The following is an 18117-nucleotide window of genomic DNA, read 5'->3' as shown; positions in this document are numbered from 1 at the left end:
ATCCTCACATGCTTGCCTTGGCACTCATAGCAAGTCACGTGACCTCTCATATAGGGCGCGTGGGCCACGCATCCGCTGTCGTACCCGGGTAAGCACGGCGGTACCGACGAGGACGGTGTGAAGGAACTTACAGTGTCTGTATTGTTGCTCTCTCAATAAAAGCACTGCATCATATGCATTGTTGCGTGGGATTACCTAGCATCAGTGGCAACAACGCCGCTGAACACAGGCAGCCGTGAAAGTGCGCTCGTTTACGCGACAGTTTACCCGTTACTTTGATATAAGCTCCTAGTTGCCAAGGCGCTGGCGCAGACAAGTGGTCGTGCAAGGACAATACATAAATTTGACGAGAATTGAGTCGTGTATGTCGCCGTCTAATCTCCGCTTGTCAGCCCAGGTCTGCAGAGGTAAGTTCTCACACTTTTCGCACGATCTACAACATGTCGCATATCTGGTGGTGCGGCTGTTGATCTTAGAAGTCCAGTACTAGCGTACATTAACCCGATTTCCTAGAGTTTTTTTTTTTTGCAGTGCTTTGCTCTTTTCTGTCCGTTTTAGCTGGTACCCTAAATAACGGTGCGGTGTTACCTTGTGATAATGCACAGGTTTACTTCTACACCCATTAAATTTCGATTGATTTCGTTATGCTAGCATGCCCAACTTAGCGTTTCGTAGAGACACGCACATAGTGCGAAATGTTGCGTCGTGTCTTCTGGGCCTCCTGAGAGATTACGAACTCACATTGGTGGCCGAGTGGTAGCACGCTTTTTGTTAGGGGCAACGGCGCTTTGCCAGAACAGTGGCCGACAATGGCTATCAGGCTAGCACAGTGTGTAACAAAGCCACTTTGAATCTTACTGCACAGAAACACTTCTGTTCGTGCTCTCGTGCTTCTTCGCCTGCAAATGGAGTGGGAACCACGTCAAATCTTGTGGCTTAGAGATTGACTTCGAGCACGACGCTCTCCAGGTCGAATGCCATAGATGCCATAAACTTTATCTGATCCCTCTAGAATATTTGTTGCCCCTCTCCTCTTTCTGCAAATTAATATGAAGTTTATTCCTGCTATATTTTAAAAATGTATTTAAAAAACATATATACGTTTTCTCATCTCCTAATCTTTGGGAACAAGTCATGACAACACAAGTAAATGTCATGGGCGCAAGTTCTCTGGAGAAGTGGGCAAGTACAAAAGGAGCACGTATTCTTTTGTTCATCTTTTACATTTTCTATTGCATTTTTGAGATGTATAGATTTATTTATGAAAAGTCAGAGATGTCTTGTTTTTTGTGTTGCTATGAATGCGCCGAAGATAGTATAGCGTGAGCTGTCATTGACATTCTCACAGGATATTATGATTATCCTTATGAATATTATGAAAGACATTATATTATGAATATGGATATTATTCATTCAAAATATTGCTACTATTCCCACACATGCTTTTTAGTATGATCCGCACTACTTGCAGCAGCTCAGCTTGCTGAACAACTGCAAGTAGTGTGGTTTAAAAAAAATAAATTATGGGGTTTTACGTGGCAAAACCACTTTCTGATTATCAGGCACGCCGTAGCGGAGGACTCTGGAAATTTTGACCACCTGGGGTTCTTTAACGTGCACCTAAATCTCAGTACACGGGTGTTTTCGCCCCCATCGAAATGCTGTCGCCGTGGCTGGGATTCGATCCCGCGACCTCACGCTCAGCAGCCCGACACCATAGCCACTGAGCAACCACGGCGAGCAGGTAGTGCGGTTGCACGTTGCCCTTGGAAACTGTTTGTAACCACCCCGAAGTGCGAAATAAATTGCGGGGTGTATTTATCCGTCGGTTAATTGATATTTATTTATTTATTTATTTATTTATTTATTTATTTATTTATTAAATACTTCGGACACGTGGTCCAAACAGGGAGGGCGACATATTTTACATACAATGGAAATCAGATTCGCAAAACAAACAGAACCATGAAATTACAGGATTACGGAGTGGATTCAATTATACAATTCCATTCGGCTAGTTTGAGGGAAAAAATAAAACTTATATGTGTTTGTTCTTGCAAAGTGACGGGTTAATGCATCATGTCTGCGGTGGCGTGTAGTTTTGGTAGATAATTGCGATAAATGTTCAGATGGGTCAAAGGATAAATTGTTGGTGTGAAGCAGTTTAATGAATTCAAGTCTCTGTTTCTTTCTTCTAAGTTCGAGTGGTTCAAGGTTGTTAATTTGCATAACTTCGGTGGCGGAACCACCATATGAAATATTTGTTAAATATAAATCTGACCGCGTTTTTCTGAATTCTCTCAAGACTATTGATATTAGTTTTTGTGTATGGATCCCGAACTGTGCAAGCATATTGCAGCTTAGGTCTAATAAGGCAGATATGGCCAATCGGGTTAATGTACACTAAGATCTTCACTTCTAAGATCGTCAGCCTATTTCCGTCTTTTTCTTTTTTTACGTGGCCGCTGCCTGTGGTCCAGTACGTTGCTGCGCAAAGATTACAGCTTATAGTTGTAAGCTCATATCCTCTTTCAATCCCAATGGGAAAATAACTGTAGTGTTTTCTTTGTCATGATGGGCATGCACAGCCAATGATTAGCTTGCGAATGCGTTTTGAGCCAGTGGCTCAGATCTTTTCTTTAAGACAACAAACTAATATAAGTAAGCTTATATTAAAGTGGCATTTTAATGTTCTGTAATTGTAGCTACAAGGAATCAAAGACATTTCATAAATGATCACCTTCCGTTCAAATGTTCTTGTTGTTTTTTTTTTCGAGAGAAGCCTGCTTGGCTGTGGCATATAATTATGTAACTGGCGCGTTTGCCAGCGGTCCATTATAATTTGCGGTAGAAGAGGATTTTGTGTTCCAAGGAAATAGCACACTTTTCCCCTTAAGCGACCTCTAGAACTCATGTGCTCTGCGTCACTCTGGGAGAACGCAGTACTAGTGGTTGAAAAATTAAATCCCCTTAGCATTTATATGATCTGCTTTATCTCTGCCTTTCCCAAAAAACATCCCAGCCAGACGGCATGCAAACATTAGCTGCTCTATATAAAAAGACAGCATTGATATCCCTCTTGTGTGATTTACCCAGTCGGTGAAACCGATCTATGTCAATAAGTGCACTAACATTATTATTGCACCTGGTTACCGTGCATATTAATTTGTTCACCTCATAGTTAAGGGAGCTCATCGACGACGTGAAATATCTTTAAGTAGCACATACAGTTGCAAGTAGCATTAGTAAATGCACATTTATTCCTACAACACACGTAAAGGGGATGACTCGATTTGACGCATAATATTTGAGCTCTAGTTCTTATACGTGGCCTGCTGCCAATATTTCGCCGGCTGTCAATTTATCTTGTGTGCACGAGAAATTATTAAGGCATTTGAGAAGTTATATTACATTTCTGTATATGCTGTACTTTCGTACTGCACTCATCGTTTGTTTTCAAATGGATATACAAGTAACAAGGACAGGGGTAATGTGACGATTCTATTCCATCTTAACCAACTTCTTTAACAGGCTCGAGAAGAAAACATTGGCATAGTCGTTCACCTCTGCTGATTCCGCTAGCGCGAAAAAAAAAATAAAAGCATGTAAAAGATTAATGATACACGATGTCGTAAATCAAAGCATGGCACCAACAGTCACCTTGTAAAAGCATGCTGCAATAGCATCGCCAAGTAAAGCAGTCACAACTGCTTCGCTGGCGTAGGCAGTAAACGGTGGAGTCTCACAGTGAATTTTGCTTGCAGATCGCTTTTGTTCTTTCTTTCTTCACTCCTATTCTCTCGTAGATATTTGTATCGGCGACCGGTAAAAGCGAAGCGTAATGTCTCTAGTCAGCACGAGATCGGACCCAATATTTGCTCTCGCCGCTTGACGAACGCCACAACGTTTGGGGAGAGCCCAAGGCAAGTTGGGACCGGCAGGCCAGGTCGCGCACAGCCGGTGTAGCTTCCAGAGTTTCCAAAGTTTCGGCGGGACGCCGCCGCGCGGCGCCACCTCGGGGTGGTTCCCATCTCGGAAAAAAAGGGGGGGGAAGGGAGTTAGGGACGAGAGCGAAGGAAGGGTAAAGGAAGGCTGCTCGGGGAGTGGGGAAACCAGAAGGAAAAGGGGAGAAGGGGGAGGCACGTCTCCTCCTTTCCCCAGTACCCTGCCGCTCTCCCCCTGCGCTCCGAGTGCCGCGATGTTCGAGGGAGCGCGTAGCGTACGCGCCACCAGTCGCTTTGAAAGCCGCCGCGGCGCGTGGTTGTTCGGACGCCCGCCGTTTGCGCTCACTCGGGGCACTGATTGCGTGCTAACGCTGCTCCCCGGAAAGCGTGCTCAGCCGCGGCTTGGCACGCGCGGCAAGCCGCTCTCTTTTGACACGCTCGTGTCAAAACCGTGCTCCTGTCGTCACTTGGCACGCTCTACGTAGCAGGAGCTCCCTCATCTTCGTCGTGGTGCTCTATTACTGTGTATTTCGTAAGTCGACGGCTTAACTGAAACAACGGCGTTGTGGATAAGTTGACGACGACTGCATTCCCAGTGTGTCACCCTAAAGACATACTTCACACCTTCAGCGTCTTTCTGCTTTCTTCCCCCTTCTACCCACGTGACCTTTTTGGTGTTCAGTCCTGCCGTTGCGTGGCTGCGTGAGTGGGTGGCTGTGCTAACTGTGAGGCAACCATCGGATCTTTTTCGCCTCTGGCGGATCGTTCTGTGCTGGCCTCAGTGAACATGAATCCCAACTCAAAAACAATGACGCCATTCTTGCGCTGGCTTGTGTTCTTCGGCGTCATCTCCTCATATGGCGGTAAGTCGTGCGTCTGCAAGAACGTGGTCTATTTGGTCAGCTTTGAACTATGCACGGGCGAAGATGCTAAATAGCTCGGCTAATAAACTTTGCCGGTTCGTACAGTAAGCATTAACAAATAGAACATACCCACCTGAGATTTTCTATAGAATGCGCGCATATGATAAGCAGTATACCAATTATTTCAGGTTTCGTTCGACGCATTCCTGCTTTGACTGACGTGCTGGACAAGATATGCGAATTATCGGTTACTCTCGTAAATTCTGGAGTTCCTCGGGGATATGTGCTTGGCTCTCTGCTTACTTTAATTGATGTAAATTACTTGACATTGGGAATTTCATCATCCATTCGACTATTCGCTGTCGACTGTGTCCTGTAACGTCCCATAACCACCACTAAAGACCCCGAACCACTGCAAAACAATCTCTGTTTGACAGAAAACTGGTGCTCGCGCTGTATGATGCAGACTGATGCTTCTAAATGTAAAGTTATGCGAGTATCTCGCAAACAGTCTAACTCGGAATACGATTGCTCATCAAACTCAACCAACTTAATACATGTAGACAAACACAAATATCATGGCATCCTAAACAGTAGCAACTTAACGTGGTCCGAACACATTACTCCATTTGTAACTAATGCATCAAAGAAACTTGGTTAGATTAGAAGAATGTTGTTTCTGTGCGCACCTTCAGTCCTCCAAATAGCATATGTAACCTTCGTTCGCACTAAACTTAAATACACGTCATTTATTTGGAGTCCTCATCAAAGCTACTGGAATCCATGCAAAATCATGCTGGTCGCTTCATAACGTCTAACTACAAATACCATTCAAGCATCAATAGTCTTAGGGAGTCGATCGGACTGCACTCTCTAGAAGTCAGACGCAAGCTGACTCTGCTTATTTCATAAATTGTATTACTGCTTTCCTAACTTTCATGGCCCCTTAATAGTACTTCCCGGCCGCTATTCTCGTCGCCTGTTTAACTCGATGAGCATCCAACGAGTTTTTGGTAGAACCACCGCATTTGACAAATCATTTCTTCCTGTTGCCATTGAGGAATAGAACTTACTCGAAGAGATCGTTGCCACAGAGCGCGACCGGCTAAAATTCCAACAAATAATGGCAAACGATTTTTGCTCAAACGCACGTTATTACTTTGCCCACGCATTTCCACCCTTTATATATGAATATGTGACATTTATGTATGTTTATAATTATTGTAACTTCTTAAGCGTTCATGTAATAAGTACGTTACTTTTCGAGTGTTCTGGCTACATGCGTTTTCTGTGATATCTCTTCCACGCAAATATTCATCTCACTTCACACTAATAATTATTTCTGTTGTTCTTACTGATGCCCCCCCCTCCCCGTTTATGTAACTCCTCTCTATGGGCCTTTAACGGTCTAATAAACGATGATGAAACTCTTATGAATAATATGAAACATCTATCAGAAATCTAAGATATACCAGATTGCGAAGCTTATGATCCCTTTCGCAATTCAACGTGCTAGGTTGCTGCACGGTGTGGCATAACATAGTCTAAGAATCGTATATGTTTGTACATGTAGAGTGTTAATATTGCACGTTTTTCAAATTTTTTTTTCAGAGCCATGAAATGAAGCTCATAAAGTAAGAAACTCAGCTACTTAAAAATTACATGTTTCATCTTACGTTTAGTAAGTACATGCTCGCAATATCATATAGCGCGAAGAAATAAACTTCACAGTGCAACGTAGCTTATCCTTTCTATTTTATTTTTTTTGGGGGTGATGGGGGGGAAGGAGGTCTCCGATTACAGCTTTTCGAGCAATTCAACGTTTTTTTGGGTCTCCTACTTACACTTCATCTGAATGCATTGGTAAAATATCTTACCTGTTACGGCATCACATCGTTTAAGCCTGTCTGGTCCACGTATGCAGATTAACATGCTTGGCGTCTAGGGTGGTAACCTTTCAATACATTAAGTTTTACGTAGCGCGATATGTTAGCCGCCCTAATGCTACGAGCATTAGGCGTATTTAGCTTTACATAGAAATGACATAGAAAAGATTGCGTGCTTATAACCTGCAGGCCATTCCCAATATAAAATACATTACCGTATTCCCGTGGCCGAGAATAGCCACTCTCAATGTTAATGCCGTTCGATACCACAGCGTATTGCCGTCTTCCATAATCAGAACCTTTGATCCATTACGCAATTCGTGAAAAACTAAGTGGGAGGAGAGGGGAGGCAGCGGAGCAGCTGCTGCCTAATAAGCGTGCAACTACCTCATGCTTTTCTTTGTTATCTATATAAAGCTCGGAAAATTTGATGTAGCGTGACAAAGAACGTAAAGACATTACAGATTGAACTACAACGTTCGTGTCACCTTGTCGTTATTCCAATGCGTCCATATAACTAAAACGACTGTATACCTATGGTAGGTTGTAGAAACAGGCGAATTTAACCTGGTGATCAAGGCTGACAATTTCTCCACCCAAGCGTCTCTTATAATATCACTGTGGTGTTTCACCACATGTCCATCTAGCCAGCCTCTCTTAAGAATGCGATAAAGAGACGTGAAGTATCTTTCCGGGCTATAACTGATCCATCGAGGAATACAAGGTGTTGCAAGCACGCATGCAGAAGGCCCTGTTTGTTTTGCAGACTCTCCCTTTCCCTCACCCCCAGTGTAGGGTAGCAAATGTGGTGCTCGTCTGGATGACCTCCCTGCCTTTGTTGTCCTTGCTCTCTCTCTCTGTGTGTGTGTCCAAGAAAGCGTCGCTTTCATCTTGGAATTTCGGGCATGACCACAAAAAGTGTTCAACGTCTCCTGTCTCGTCACATGTCATAACCGTGCTGGTGTACTAGCAGATCCTGTCCTTATACGATATAGAAGTAAGGCTCGCTCTCGACGAAATATCTTGTTACCCAGGGCACATGTGGTGGGATCCAAAGTGACCAAAAATTATTTCAAATATCGGATTTTTTAATTTGACTACTCTTTGGGGCCTTGATTTTCGGAAGATGATAGAGCACTCCGTATGCAAGAGGCACCAGTTTTCTTTGCGCGAGCATTAGTATTGCAGGAGGTAATCCACTGAAATAATACTTGTTGGGGGGCTAGTTGGTGCATGTTTCCAGAAGAGGACTGTAGCGCCGAAAAACACAACACACAGCAAGCGAGACGGGACAGGCGCAACTTCCAACTGTTTATTCACCGCGTATGCGAATGAATATAAGGACAAATAAAGATGGGTAGCAAGAACCCCACATGCGCACGAGGGTTTTTACAAAAAAGCGGATAAAAATAGGTGAGGCACACACGTATCTCACGCCCGTGTATCTAAAAAAAGCAGTTTCATTCTTATAAATGGAGATAGATGGGGCGCTAACACAATCGCTACAGTTTCTTTCAATATAGAAGGCCTCCAACAGTTCACGGACCAGACAGCCCGTGAACTGTTGGAGGCCCCGCATATAATCTTTGTAGCAGGGAAACAGCTGCAGATGTCTCTTATGATTTCTTCCATCGAGATCTCTTGATGCGAACTCACATATACGGACGCCACGCTGAGGCTTGGGTTTCCCAACCACACTTGTACAGCAGGGGGTCCAAAGCCCTGCTGCCAAGGTCTTGAATTAGAAGGACGAAATGTGGTATTTCACGTCTGACATATAGGATGGCGCTTGCGTAGGGAAATGCCGGAATACCTTTATTTCCATGTGCGACATAACCAGCAATTGATCTGTAAGTTGGAAGACCAGCCTCGGACATGGCCAATATTGGTGCAGACATGCTTTGCGTAAGAACAGCGACAGTTGAGGTAAACGACACACAAGGCCCACACAGTTCCATTGCATAAGAAGCGCACTTTTGGGCGAAACGGTGAACATCGTGTGCTGACCGCGTTGATGTTGCTAGGCGTTTTAAGAGGCGATGGATCTTAGAACCCCCGACTCAAGAGCCAGGAGTGCTTCTAGCATGTCCTTCATCGAGCTCGCCGGCATGTTTATGTATGATCGCCGATCCTTGAAGATAGCATTTAGCACCTGTTGACAGTACTCATGTGGTATTGTTTCACCGCCACGCGAATTGGGTAGCTGCCCTGCAGACACATAAATTCGCTGTTACGTTTGTGCAGGAGTCTTCTCTTATACGGGGCTTCTGTTCAATGATTTGATCGCTTTAACCGGTCCGCTGTGCAATGACACCACTGCATCCTGAGTTCATGATGTAGGCTTCATGCTTGGAAAATTAGTATTACTCTTTGAGCGTCCTGTTACGTTATCCGACTCTTTGCTACTCACCGTCTTTTTCTTCGTCTTATTATTGTCATACTTTGCCTTAACGTTTTCTTTTGCTTTATTATTGCTGCCCGCGTAGGACACTTGCTATATCTAGCCAGGTGGCCATCACTACAATATGCACAAAGAAAGGTTTCGCCGCACGCGTATTTTCTGAATCATGCGGTCCTCCGCATCCCTTACCCCGCTGCCCACCCCGACAGTACTTGGTCACACGTCCATAGCGCTGACACTTGAAGCACCGAGCTGGGGTCTCGACGCAGTCAACGGTCTCATGTCTTATGAATCCCAAGTTGATCTTCTCTAGACGATCCATGTTTGGAGCGAACGTCAGAACCACGGCGCTGTTTCGCCTGTACTCCAATTCGGTTTCAGAAGTTTGAACGTGTCGTCTGACTCGGGAAGAGACACTCTGGCTGAGTAATTGCCGGCCTTGATCATCAGGCTAGGCCAGCCTGTCCCAACACACCACGTACACCACCACCACCATGGTTGCATTCACAATGGATTGCTTAATTAATTAGAATAATAGGCGAAATAACATGTGCGCTGCAGAGGACAACACTCTAAGAGAGCTGGTTAATACCGCGAAAATGTAGAGCAATGGAATAGAAAGAAACGTATAATGGCGGCAATTAGACGTTCTTGTAGTTAGCGCTTGCGTCAAGTCACACTTTTATTGCATGCCATGGAACTCACGAGGCATGAGCATACTATGACAAAATACACACATGGGAATAGAAACAGAAACCCACGTCGATGTGCTACATCAATGACAGAGCCACCTCCTCATTACGCGTCATCTCTTAATAGGTTTCCGGCACATGAGCACTTTCCTACCTATCAAAACTCGATGCATACGGGAATAAATGGACTCGCGTATTGCAGCACCCTACCGCTTTCTTTCTCAAAGGTGCACACATCTCTAACACGAAGTAGAGGACACGAAGTAGAAGAATTCTTGTAATAAACTAGAAGGGCATTTTCAATATGAAGAAGCATGATCTGTTTAAACTTCACACTTAATATCCTCCTCACTGTGTGTCCTTTACTGTCCTGTGCACGTTGAAAACACGCATGGACCTTGAAGAACCTCTCGAGCCCATTTTGTTCCGGTTCAGAGAAGATTACCACCACGCCCAAATAACAGGTTCCCGCTTAACTACGTCGCATTTGATATGTCCCCTCAGTCTCAAACTCTCGTGCAGACTGTCGCACTGTCCGTCTGCTTAGTCCGTTTTGTTTCTTCGCCAAGAATTAGTGTGATCTCTGTGGCCTCGCTTCGCAATTTAAAACTCTTTTTTTTTATAATAAATGCACCGTCACAAAACTCAAAAGCGGTAATGGGACATAAGCATTAAACCAGCTCATCTGCATATCTGCAGGCGCGGTTGCCTCGGGAGGGGTAATAATATACGGATGTCTGGAGAATACAGAACTGCCGGAAGTTTTTTCAGCTGTCAGATGGTCCGTTACTTGTAAAACAGACGATTCAAAATAATGTGACCAGAGAGTATTCGCGATCCCGCGACCTAACAAACAAACTAAAATAAAGGAGCGTTCGGGGTGTACTGCTCCCGCATGCCACTTTATTTCACTCTTCTTAGATCAATGGAAGGAGCGCAACTGCTACTAAGCGTAAAATTCGATTCGGCAACGATTAAAAACAACCAAGAGCCACGGTTTAAACTAGAATCTCGTATTGATTTAGGTGATGCGAATCTGTCAGAATGAAGCCGATTAATGGACTGGTTAGAGTCAACGCCAACTTCTTGCTATTTGAACTGCAGAGAGAGGAACACAAGGGCAGTGATTAGGTCAATATGGCGCGAGCAAATAAACTAAAGAAGTAGGAAGGAACGTATAATGAGGGCAGCTCAATGGCTTTACAATAAACAGCCGGGTAGAATCACTTCTGTCGAATGTCGAGAAACGTTTTGGAGACATTGCTCTGCGTCCCCTTGTGACAAAAGCCAAGGGGATGTTGATTCGAGCCGAAGGTTGCTAGAACTCACTCACTCACTCACTCACTCACTCACTCACTCACTCACTCACTCACTCACTCACTCACTCACTCACTCACTCACTCACTCACTCACTCACTTACTCACTCACTCACTCACTCACACTCTTTCTTTCTTCGAGTGCGCAGTACGTGGGATATACGTCATCATTAACAAACCGAAGTGCAAAGCGCGATAAAAATCGCCTCATATGTGTAAAGGCAGACGAACGCATAAATTCAAGCAACAAGCAACCGTAACAGCAAGCAACAGCAACAAGCAACCGTATATAAAGGAATGAAATAAAAAAATCAGTGGGCAGTTTCGTCCTAAGGGTGAAGCATTGAAAGTGATAGCAAGATTTAGACTTGATGTTCTAGCAATACGCGGGGGAGCCATGTTGGAGCGATGCAGCACGTGAACCAAATGCTTCTGCGTATAGCAGTAAAAGCAGCTCTATCAGCTGCACTGTATCCTGGCGCCTCAATACGCTGGCCTGAGGAGGAGCACCGGCGCGGCGTTACGAGAGTTGCGCCTCGATGGCACGCGAAGTGAGGCCCGAAGGAAATGACCTTGTCTAAGCTTGAAAGTCAGATTTACGGAACCAGGCGCTTTCTGGGTTTGTACCTGGAGTAGTAGAACTATCGCTCTACTAACAATGAACACTGAAGCGCGGACGAGTAACAGAGCGACGTGGGGACATAAAGGACAAGCACGTCTTTTAACTATGTGTCGGCGTCATTGTGTGTCCGTTTTTACTCTACGCTTCCACGCACAATAAAAGTTACGTGACCAGCTGAGCCTCATTTATTGTTTCGCTAAGAAAGTACGCTTGCGCGAACTTCCAAAGTAATCCTGCTGAGATAACAAGTGACGATGAAGTGAAATATCCTCGCGAGCTAACGGAAGTTGAAGCGTATAGCCGTGGAAAGTGGGCGAAGTGCACGAGGCAGACCATGTAGTTATAATGCAACGACGCATCCACTGTACAAACTCGGCGGCTATGCGGCTGAGTACGAGGTCCCGAGTTCAATTCCCTGTCACGACGAATGCATGAGCACTCGTGTAGTTACTAAGCGTTCAGTGAACGCAAAAGAAATCCGCGTTGCCGACATCAGTAAGCAGTCTACCGCTTCGTGTCTTTCGTGTGTTGCTTTGCGTCTGTGGAATCTCGGTCGGGGCATTGCGGTGATCAGAGGCCTTTGTCGTCGCTCGTCAGCCAATGGATTATGGGAACACACTGAGCAAAGCATGGCCGTGCCAGGTGAGGGCGCGTGCCGCAACATGATGAGTGATGCGGGGGCAATACGGCTGTCGTTGCAGGACGTTACGCGTGATGAACAAAGCAATCAATTAGCAAGTAACCGCGGCGAAAAGGAGCACGTGCGTCACGTGCGTTCTTAAGTTCGTGTATGCAGCGCATTGCATGCAGCGTGTTGTTCGCGAATATCCTCTACCCCTTTGCAGGCACGGTTCGCGCAAATTAACGAGTAAGACAGACATAATTTAAGCATTGCGCGCATTTCGGCAACTTTACTGTCACGAGGTTGGCATAATTGTGAGTAGTTGGTTGTTGTAGTTGTGAAGTGAACCACGAAAATACGCCAGCCACAGCTGTCCTTTCCTCTTGCTCGAAACCCTGATGTCATCAGGTAGACCTCAATCAGTATACGTAAAAACAGGTCATGGCTAAATATCACTAAAAAGAAAGCTGTACAATCAATACATTCTACCGGCGCTAACATGTGGGGCAGAAACTTGGAAACTGACAAAAAAGCTCGAAAACAAGTTAAGGACCGCACAGAGAGCGATGGAACGAAGAATGATAGGAGTAACGTTACGAGACAGAGTGCTGTGGATCAGAGAGCAAGCGGGAATAGCCGATATTCTAATCGATATTAAGGGAAAGAAAAGAGCTGGGCAGGTCAAGTAATGCGTAGGCTAGATAATCGGTGGGCCATTAGGTTTGACAGAATGGGCGCCAAGGGAAGGGAAACGCAGTCGAGGACAGTAAAAGACTAGATGCATGGGGTGATGAAATTAAGAAATTCGCAGGCGCAATTTGCCATCGCCTGGCGCAGCACCACAGTAATTGGAGATCGGATGGAGAGGCCTTCGTCCTGCAACGGACTTAAAATAGATTGATTATTATTATTATTATTATTATTATTATTATTATTATTATTATTATTATTATTATTATTATTATTATTATTATTATTATTATTATTATTATTATTATTATTATTATTAAATACAGGGGACAACCCACTTCAGTGGACTAGTTGGTCTGATTTACAATGCTTTCGAGTCATTCTCGATATCTACAAAGCTGTTCGCACTCGCAGTTTGTGCGAATAAACACTGCTTAGTTGCGATAGTGCACGAACGCAATACTTCTCTGCCAGTGACAAACAGTTCTTTCTGAATGCGCTTCCAGTGTTTTTTCCCACCGAAGGCAAGTCCTGTAAACATTGGCGTCAACTCAGAGCTTTAATGGCGTAGTCCCCGCAATCGCAAAATTAAATCTATGGAAATGAGAATCGCTCGAAAATCTCGCAAGCTATTTTTCACAACGATCTTCATATGACCAGGCTCTGAACTTTTCGTGTTAAGATGTCGTACGACATCGTAAGCTTTTTCTGGTTTAAACTTTTTCTGGACACCGATAAATTGCCGTAGTGTTCACCCTTCTGAAAGGAGGTTTTGCCTTCGGCTCGTGGTGCGCAAGCTAAAGCGTCTGAAATATTAGATTTTGTTAGCCGTGCTTCGTTAACGCACGGAAAAGTACCTGACCGTAGTGAATATCTCCCCCTGGTTGCATGAAACAGGCAGACGATAGAGAAAAACACCCTCGATTTCTTTAATACGCACACATGCACACATACACACACAAATAAAAGTAAGGAAAACGGCTAATATCTTTTTTTATTAATATAGAAACAAACTTCAGCCGCGTTCCCGACCACCTCTAACTAACAAAACACTTACAGCCCCATTAGAAACGACAACTGCCGTTAGACCAAAGAATTGACCTTCTGGGTCACGAATAGTCTTATATCTTATATCGGGGAATCTTATATGTCGCAAATAAATGGACGCAACAAAAATCTCAGTGAGGCACATATTTATCGCCTTCTTCGTAACAGGTGTACTACATCGGGTCCTTTAAAGCACGTGTGACACGGGTGCTACACAACACACTGTTTCGTTTTCTAGTTCACTTTCAGTTCAGTGATATCTTCAGAGCCTCACGATTATTCCGCCAATGATAACATCTAAATGCGATTACGCGATATCGCGCACCCTGTCGCCATGGAGATAGAGAGAAATGATGCATAGAAAGGCAGCGAGATTAATCAGAGTTAGTGCCCATTGGCTACCCTGCATGAGGGTGGGGGGGGGGGGGGGGATTGAACAAGTAGGGAGATAAAAATAAATAGTGTAAGGAGAGAGAGAGAGGTACGAGTACAAACAAACCGCATAAACAGTAGAGCGGTAGGGAGCGGCGTTCTTAAAGTCTATCGTGAAGGCCCGTAGACCACAGGAATCTTAGTAGCGTGAATAAGGCCTTTTGCGCGGATGTTCTTTGGGAGCACTGGCCTATAGATCTTTTAGTTCTGATAGTGGACGATTGCCCAATTGCTCCATTACTTTGCACATCAGTTGCCCCTCGGCACTGCACTACAGCGCGGGCAGACAGAGATGTCTGCAAGCCCCACGCGCGACTCATGCAGCTGTGATGAGACGCTGTCACCATGGATGTGCGCTACATTACCGGCACAAGTTCATAAAAAGAACAATCGAGAGTATGAAGAGGGCCTGCTCATGCACACACCCTGCTGGCGAGCCATTTGAGTGACATTCGGAGCGCAAATCCAAAATAGGCGACATGCTCAAAAGAAATCCAACTGCAGCCTGAGCCTAAATATGCCATAGATTTCTCCGTAAGGTATGGCAGCGATACGCGTGCATTATGAAAACGCAGGTTACGTGCGACAACACCTGTTGCACCCGTTTTACAAGACTGCTGTACTGCGTAAACTTGTGGGAATCCCTGTTAAAAGTTGTCGGGAGCTTACAAACACGCACCGCGACATCGGCGTCGCCAGTATTGACAGTTGGACTGCGACCCGCATTCGAGCCACTGTACCTGACATGGGTGTGGGGCGGCTATGACGTTCTTTGACTGTGAGGGAGGTCGCGGGCTTGAATTAATTTCCAGCCGCGGCATTGAGAAGCGACGCCAATATTATTGCTTTTGGTCCGAGACTTCGCTCTACGTAGAAAAAAAACTAGAAGGTCGTAATCATTCCCAAAGTTATCGTTACAAATTACTTCGCAGCACAGACGTAGTTTCAAGTGGTAAAACTACGTCAGAGAAAGAGAATATGAAGAGAGGTAGGTAAGGAAGTTAACCGGAAAACTGTCCGGTCAGCCACCCCGTGCAAGCGAATAGCGAGGGGACTAGCATTGTGAGAGAAAAGAAAAAAGGAAAGTTCTATAACACAGGCGCGCACATTGAAAGAGTCGCTTTGTCAAAGACCGTCCCAAAGGCTAGTTGACCCTAAAAATGCGAAATATACCCTTCTGTGCTCATAAACGGCGAGTTATGTTCTCTAGAATTTTCCCTTCAGACAAAGGCCGGTCGTGCAATTCTGATATAGTGCTCGGGAGAGTGATTGCCGTAGAGCGTGGAATTGAGGAAAGTCCCGCAGCAGGTGGTCGATAGTTTCGACGCAACAGTAGACAGCGCGCGCAGTACTGTCATACATCATGTTCGAATCGGGACGTATACGATCTCCCCGGTCAATCCATCCAGGTTACATTGTTCTGAAGCGACACGCCGCCGCCGTCACTGCCACCGTGGCACCGCTGAACGTCTAGGGAGAGAGAAAGCACAGCGGCAAGGGAGATGCGCATAGTTGGCACTTTTGGGAAGTCGGCAAGAAAACGAGAGTGTTCCGTAGGCTTCAAGGCAGTACCGAGGCACTGGGACTTTTCGGTGAGACGCTCCTTTGCGTAGTATGGCTTGCGCAGAAGGCCGTACATAATATTGCTCAATGTGCACTTCCTTCGTGCAACTTTCTAATTTTTCCTAAGCTTGGATACTCCAGGACGGTTTCTTTTCGTTACTGAAATAGAAGGTAAGGAGGTGTGCGCCCCGCTAATACACGCGCGTAAATGGTGTCACGTGAGAAAAATGACAAGTGATCACACAAAACGCAACTAAGATTCTGCGCATCGCAAAATAAAAGCATTCGAGATAGGAACAAATTGGTCTATTCCAAGGAATCGAAGCTGACATTAGAAGATAGCTAATGAAGTAGAAAAGCATGAACGAGCTTCCACACATCAGGGAACACTCTTATTTCATCCCTGATCTCTAGACAAATAACGTGACATAAGTGCAATGTCGATGACAGTGGTGGTGAGGCAAACTTTTTTTACTCAGGGATGACGCCAATGGAGGACTAATTCATGTTCGGGCGTTAAGCCTGCTTCTTACGTGTACGCGTAAACGCGATAGCATTTAAACGCATCGTAGGGAGATGTAAGCGTAGAGCGTTCTGGTGTGTATTTGCATAGTCATACGGTGCGATACCTAGGCGGAAACCTGGGTGACAAGTCACGTCTGTAGAATAGTAGTTTTACAATGAATGTCTTTTTGCGGGAGACAAAGCTACTCGTACCATTCCCATAAATATAAGAAAAGTAGTATTCGTTTCAAAATATTCTGAAGCCCGAATAGCTAAAAGCGAGTAGCAGCGCTATTTTTACAAACCGGGTGATTATAACTGATCAGTGTGTGTGAATTCGTTACCGTACCACGTGATCTAGTAATTTACGTGCTGCCAGTCTGACAACGAATGCGGCATACTGCAGGCAGCGAATGTACGCCGATCCTCGTCTCTCTCACTGAACGGTTCTGAAGCCTTCGCGGGAGCACAGCGCCCGCAGCAACTCGTCGTCATGCCGCCAAAGGCCGGCTGCGGAGCACACTTTCGAGCGTCGTGGCTTTTGAGAAAGCGCTTTCGCTTCCGGACTCCGGATGTTTCCCGAAACGCGCGAGCGTCAGCAGCGTGCGCGTCGACCATCCGCTACCCGTAGGCAGGCTTTCCCGCCGTGCCCATTGTCGAAGGCTGCGGCCCAGCAGACGGCGCTATTGACCGCGCCCACTGCGGCCGCCGTCGCTGCCATCCATCTTTGAACAGCACGCGCGTGCGAGGAGCATGGTCGACGTGAAAGTTTACACTACTCGTTTGTCGCTGCCCGTGCGGCCTCCTATAATAGCGAATCGAGCAATAAAAAGCGCCACGAGAGGCAGAAGAAACAAAGAGATGACAATGAAGAGCAATGGCAGGGCCATTCTCTCGTCTCAGTGGCATTTCGTAGAAACGGAGAGCCAGGTACGCCCTAACTCAAATTAGCGAGGTGGAGCACGATTCCGAAAGGCGGGTACCCACACACCGCGTGCACGTCTGCGCTTGGATGAATATTAATTGTTCCCAAGCGGACTCGTAGTGCGGGTAATGAGTTTCCATCAGATTACGCCTGATGGTGTTACGATATGCCATAGAGCTGTCGATGATGTTGTCCTTGAGTTAGGTTAGGGTCAATGGGTGGGTCGGGAACTCAGGGGCTGCAGTACTGAACCATTATATAGGGTGTCTCACGTAACTTGAGTCATACTTTAGAGATAGGCCACGGGGATGGACAGAGCCAAGGTAATACCGTTTGCCGTCGCTTGGAGATACTCGGATTATTTTTTGCATTCAGCTTAATTAAATAATTACTTTTAAATAATTAATCAACTTCTCAAATATTATCATTACATGAAAAGTGTCAATGAGAAAATTGTAGAGCAACATGAACTACCGATACAAATTCCTCTTGCTGAGTACGTGCTACATGAAAGTTTTTTTTTTTTCCAAGCATGAAAGAAGTCCACGAATACACAAAAATTGCCGCGCGACTGGCCACTTGAGGCACTTTGCTTGTATTCGCGGCCTT

The 18117-nt window shown here is 45.4% G+C and overlaps 1 protein-coding gene across 1 annotated transcript in view; it reads left to right on the top strand.

The window, feature by feature from the left end:
* Positions 1-4272: 4272 nt before the first annotated feature.
* LOC142571698 (cell adhesion molecule 4-like) overlaps positions 4273-18117 on the top strand; it is a 344797-nt gene continuing 330952 nt past the window's right edge. Inside the window, exon 1 of the mRNA XM_075680234.1 lies at positions 4273-4807. Within this exon, the coding sequence (XP_075536349.1) occupies positions 4732-4807 (76 nt within the window). The 5' untranslated portion in view covers positions 4273-4731. The remainder of the gene's footprint in view (positions 4808-18117) is intronic.

The sequence above is a fragment of the Dermacentor variabilis genome, chromosome 2, assembly GCF_050947875.1.
Source record: "Dermacentor variabilis isolate Ectoservices chromosome 2, ASM5094787v1, whole genome shotgun sequence".
In the NCBI taxonomy this organism is placed as follows: Eukaryota; Metazoa; Arthropoda; class Arachnida; order Ixodida; family Ixodidae; genus Dermacentor; species Dermacentor variabilis.
This window is presented reverse-complemented; position numbering and strand designations above follow the sequence as displayed.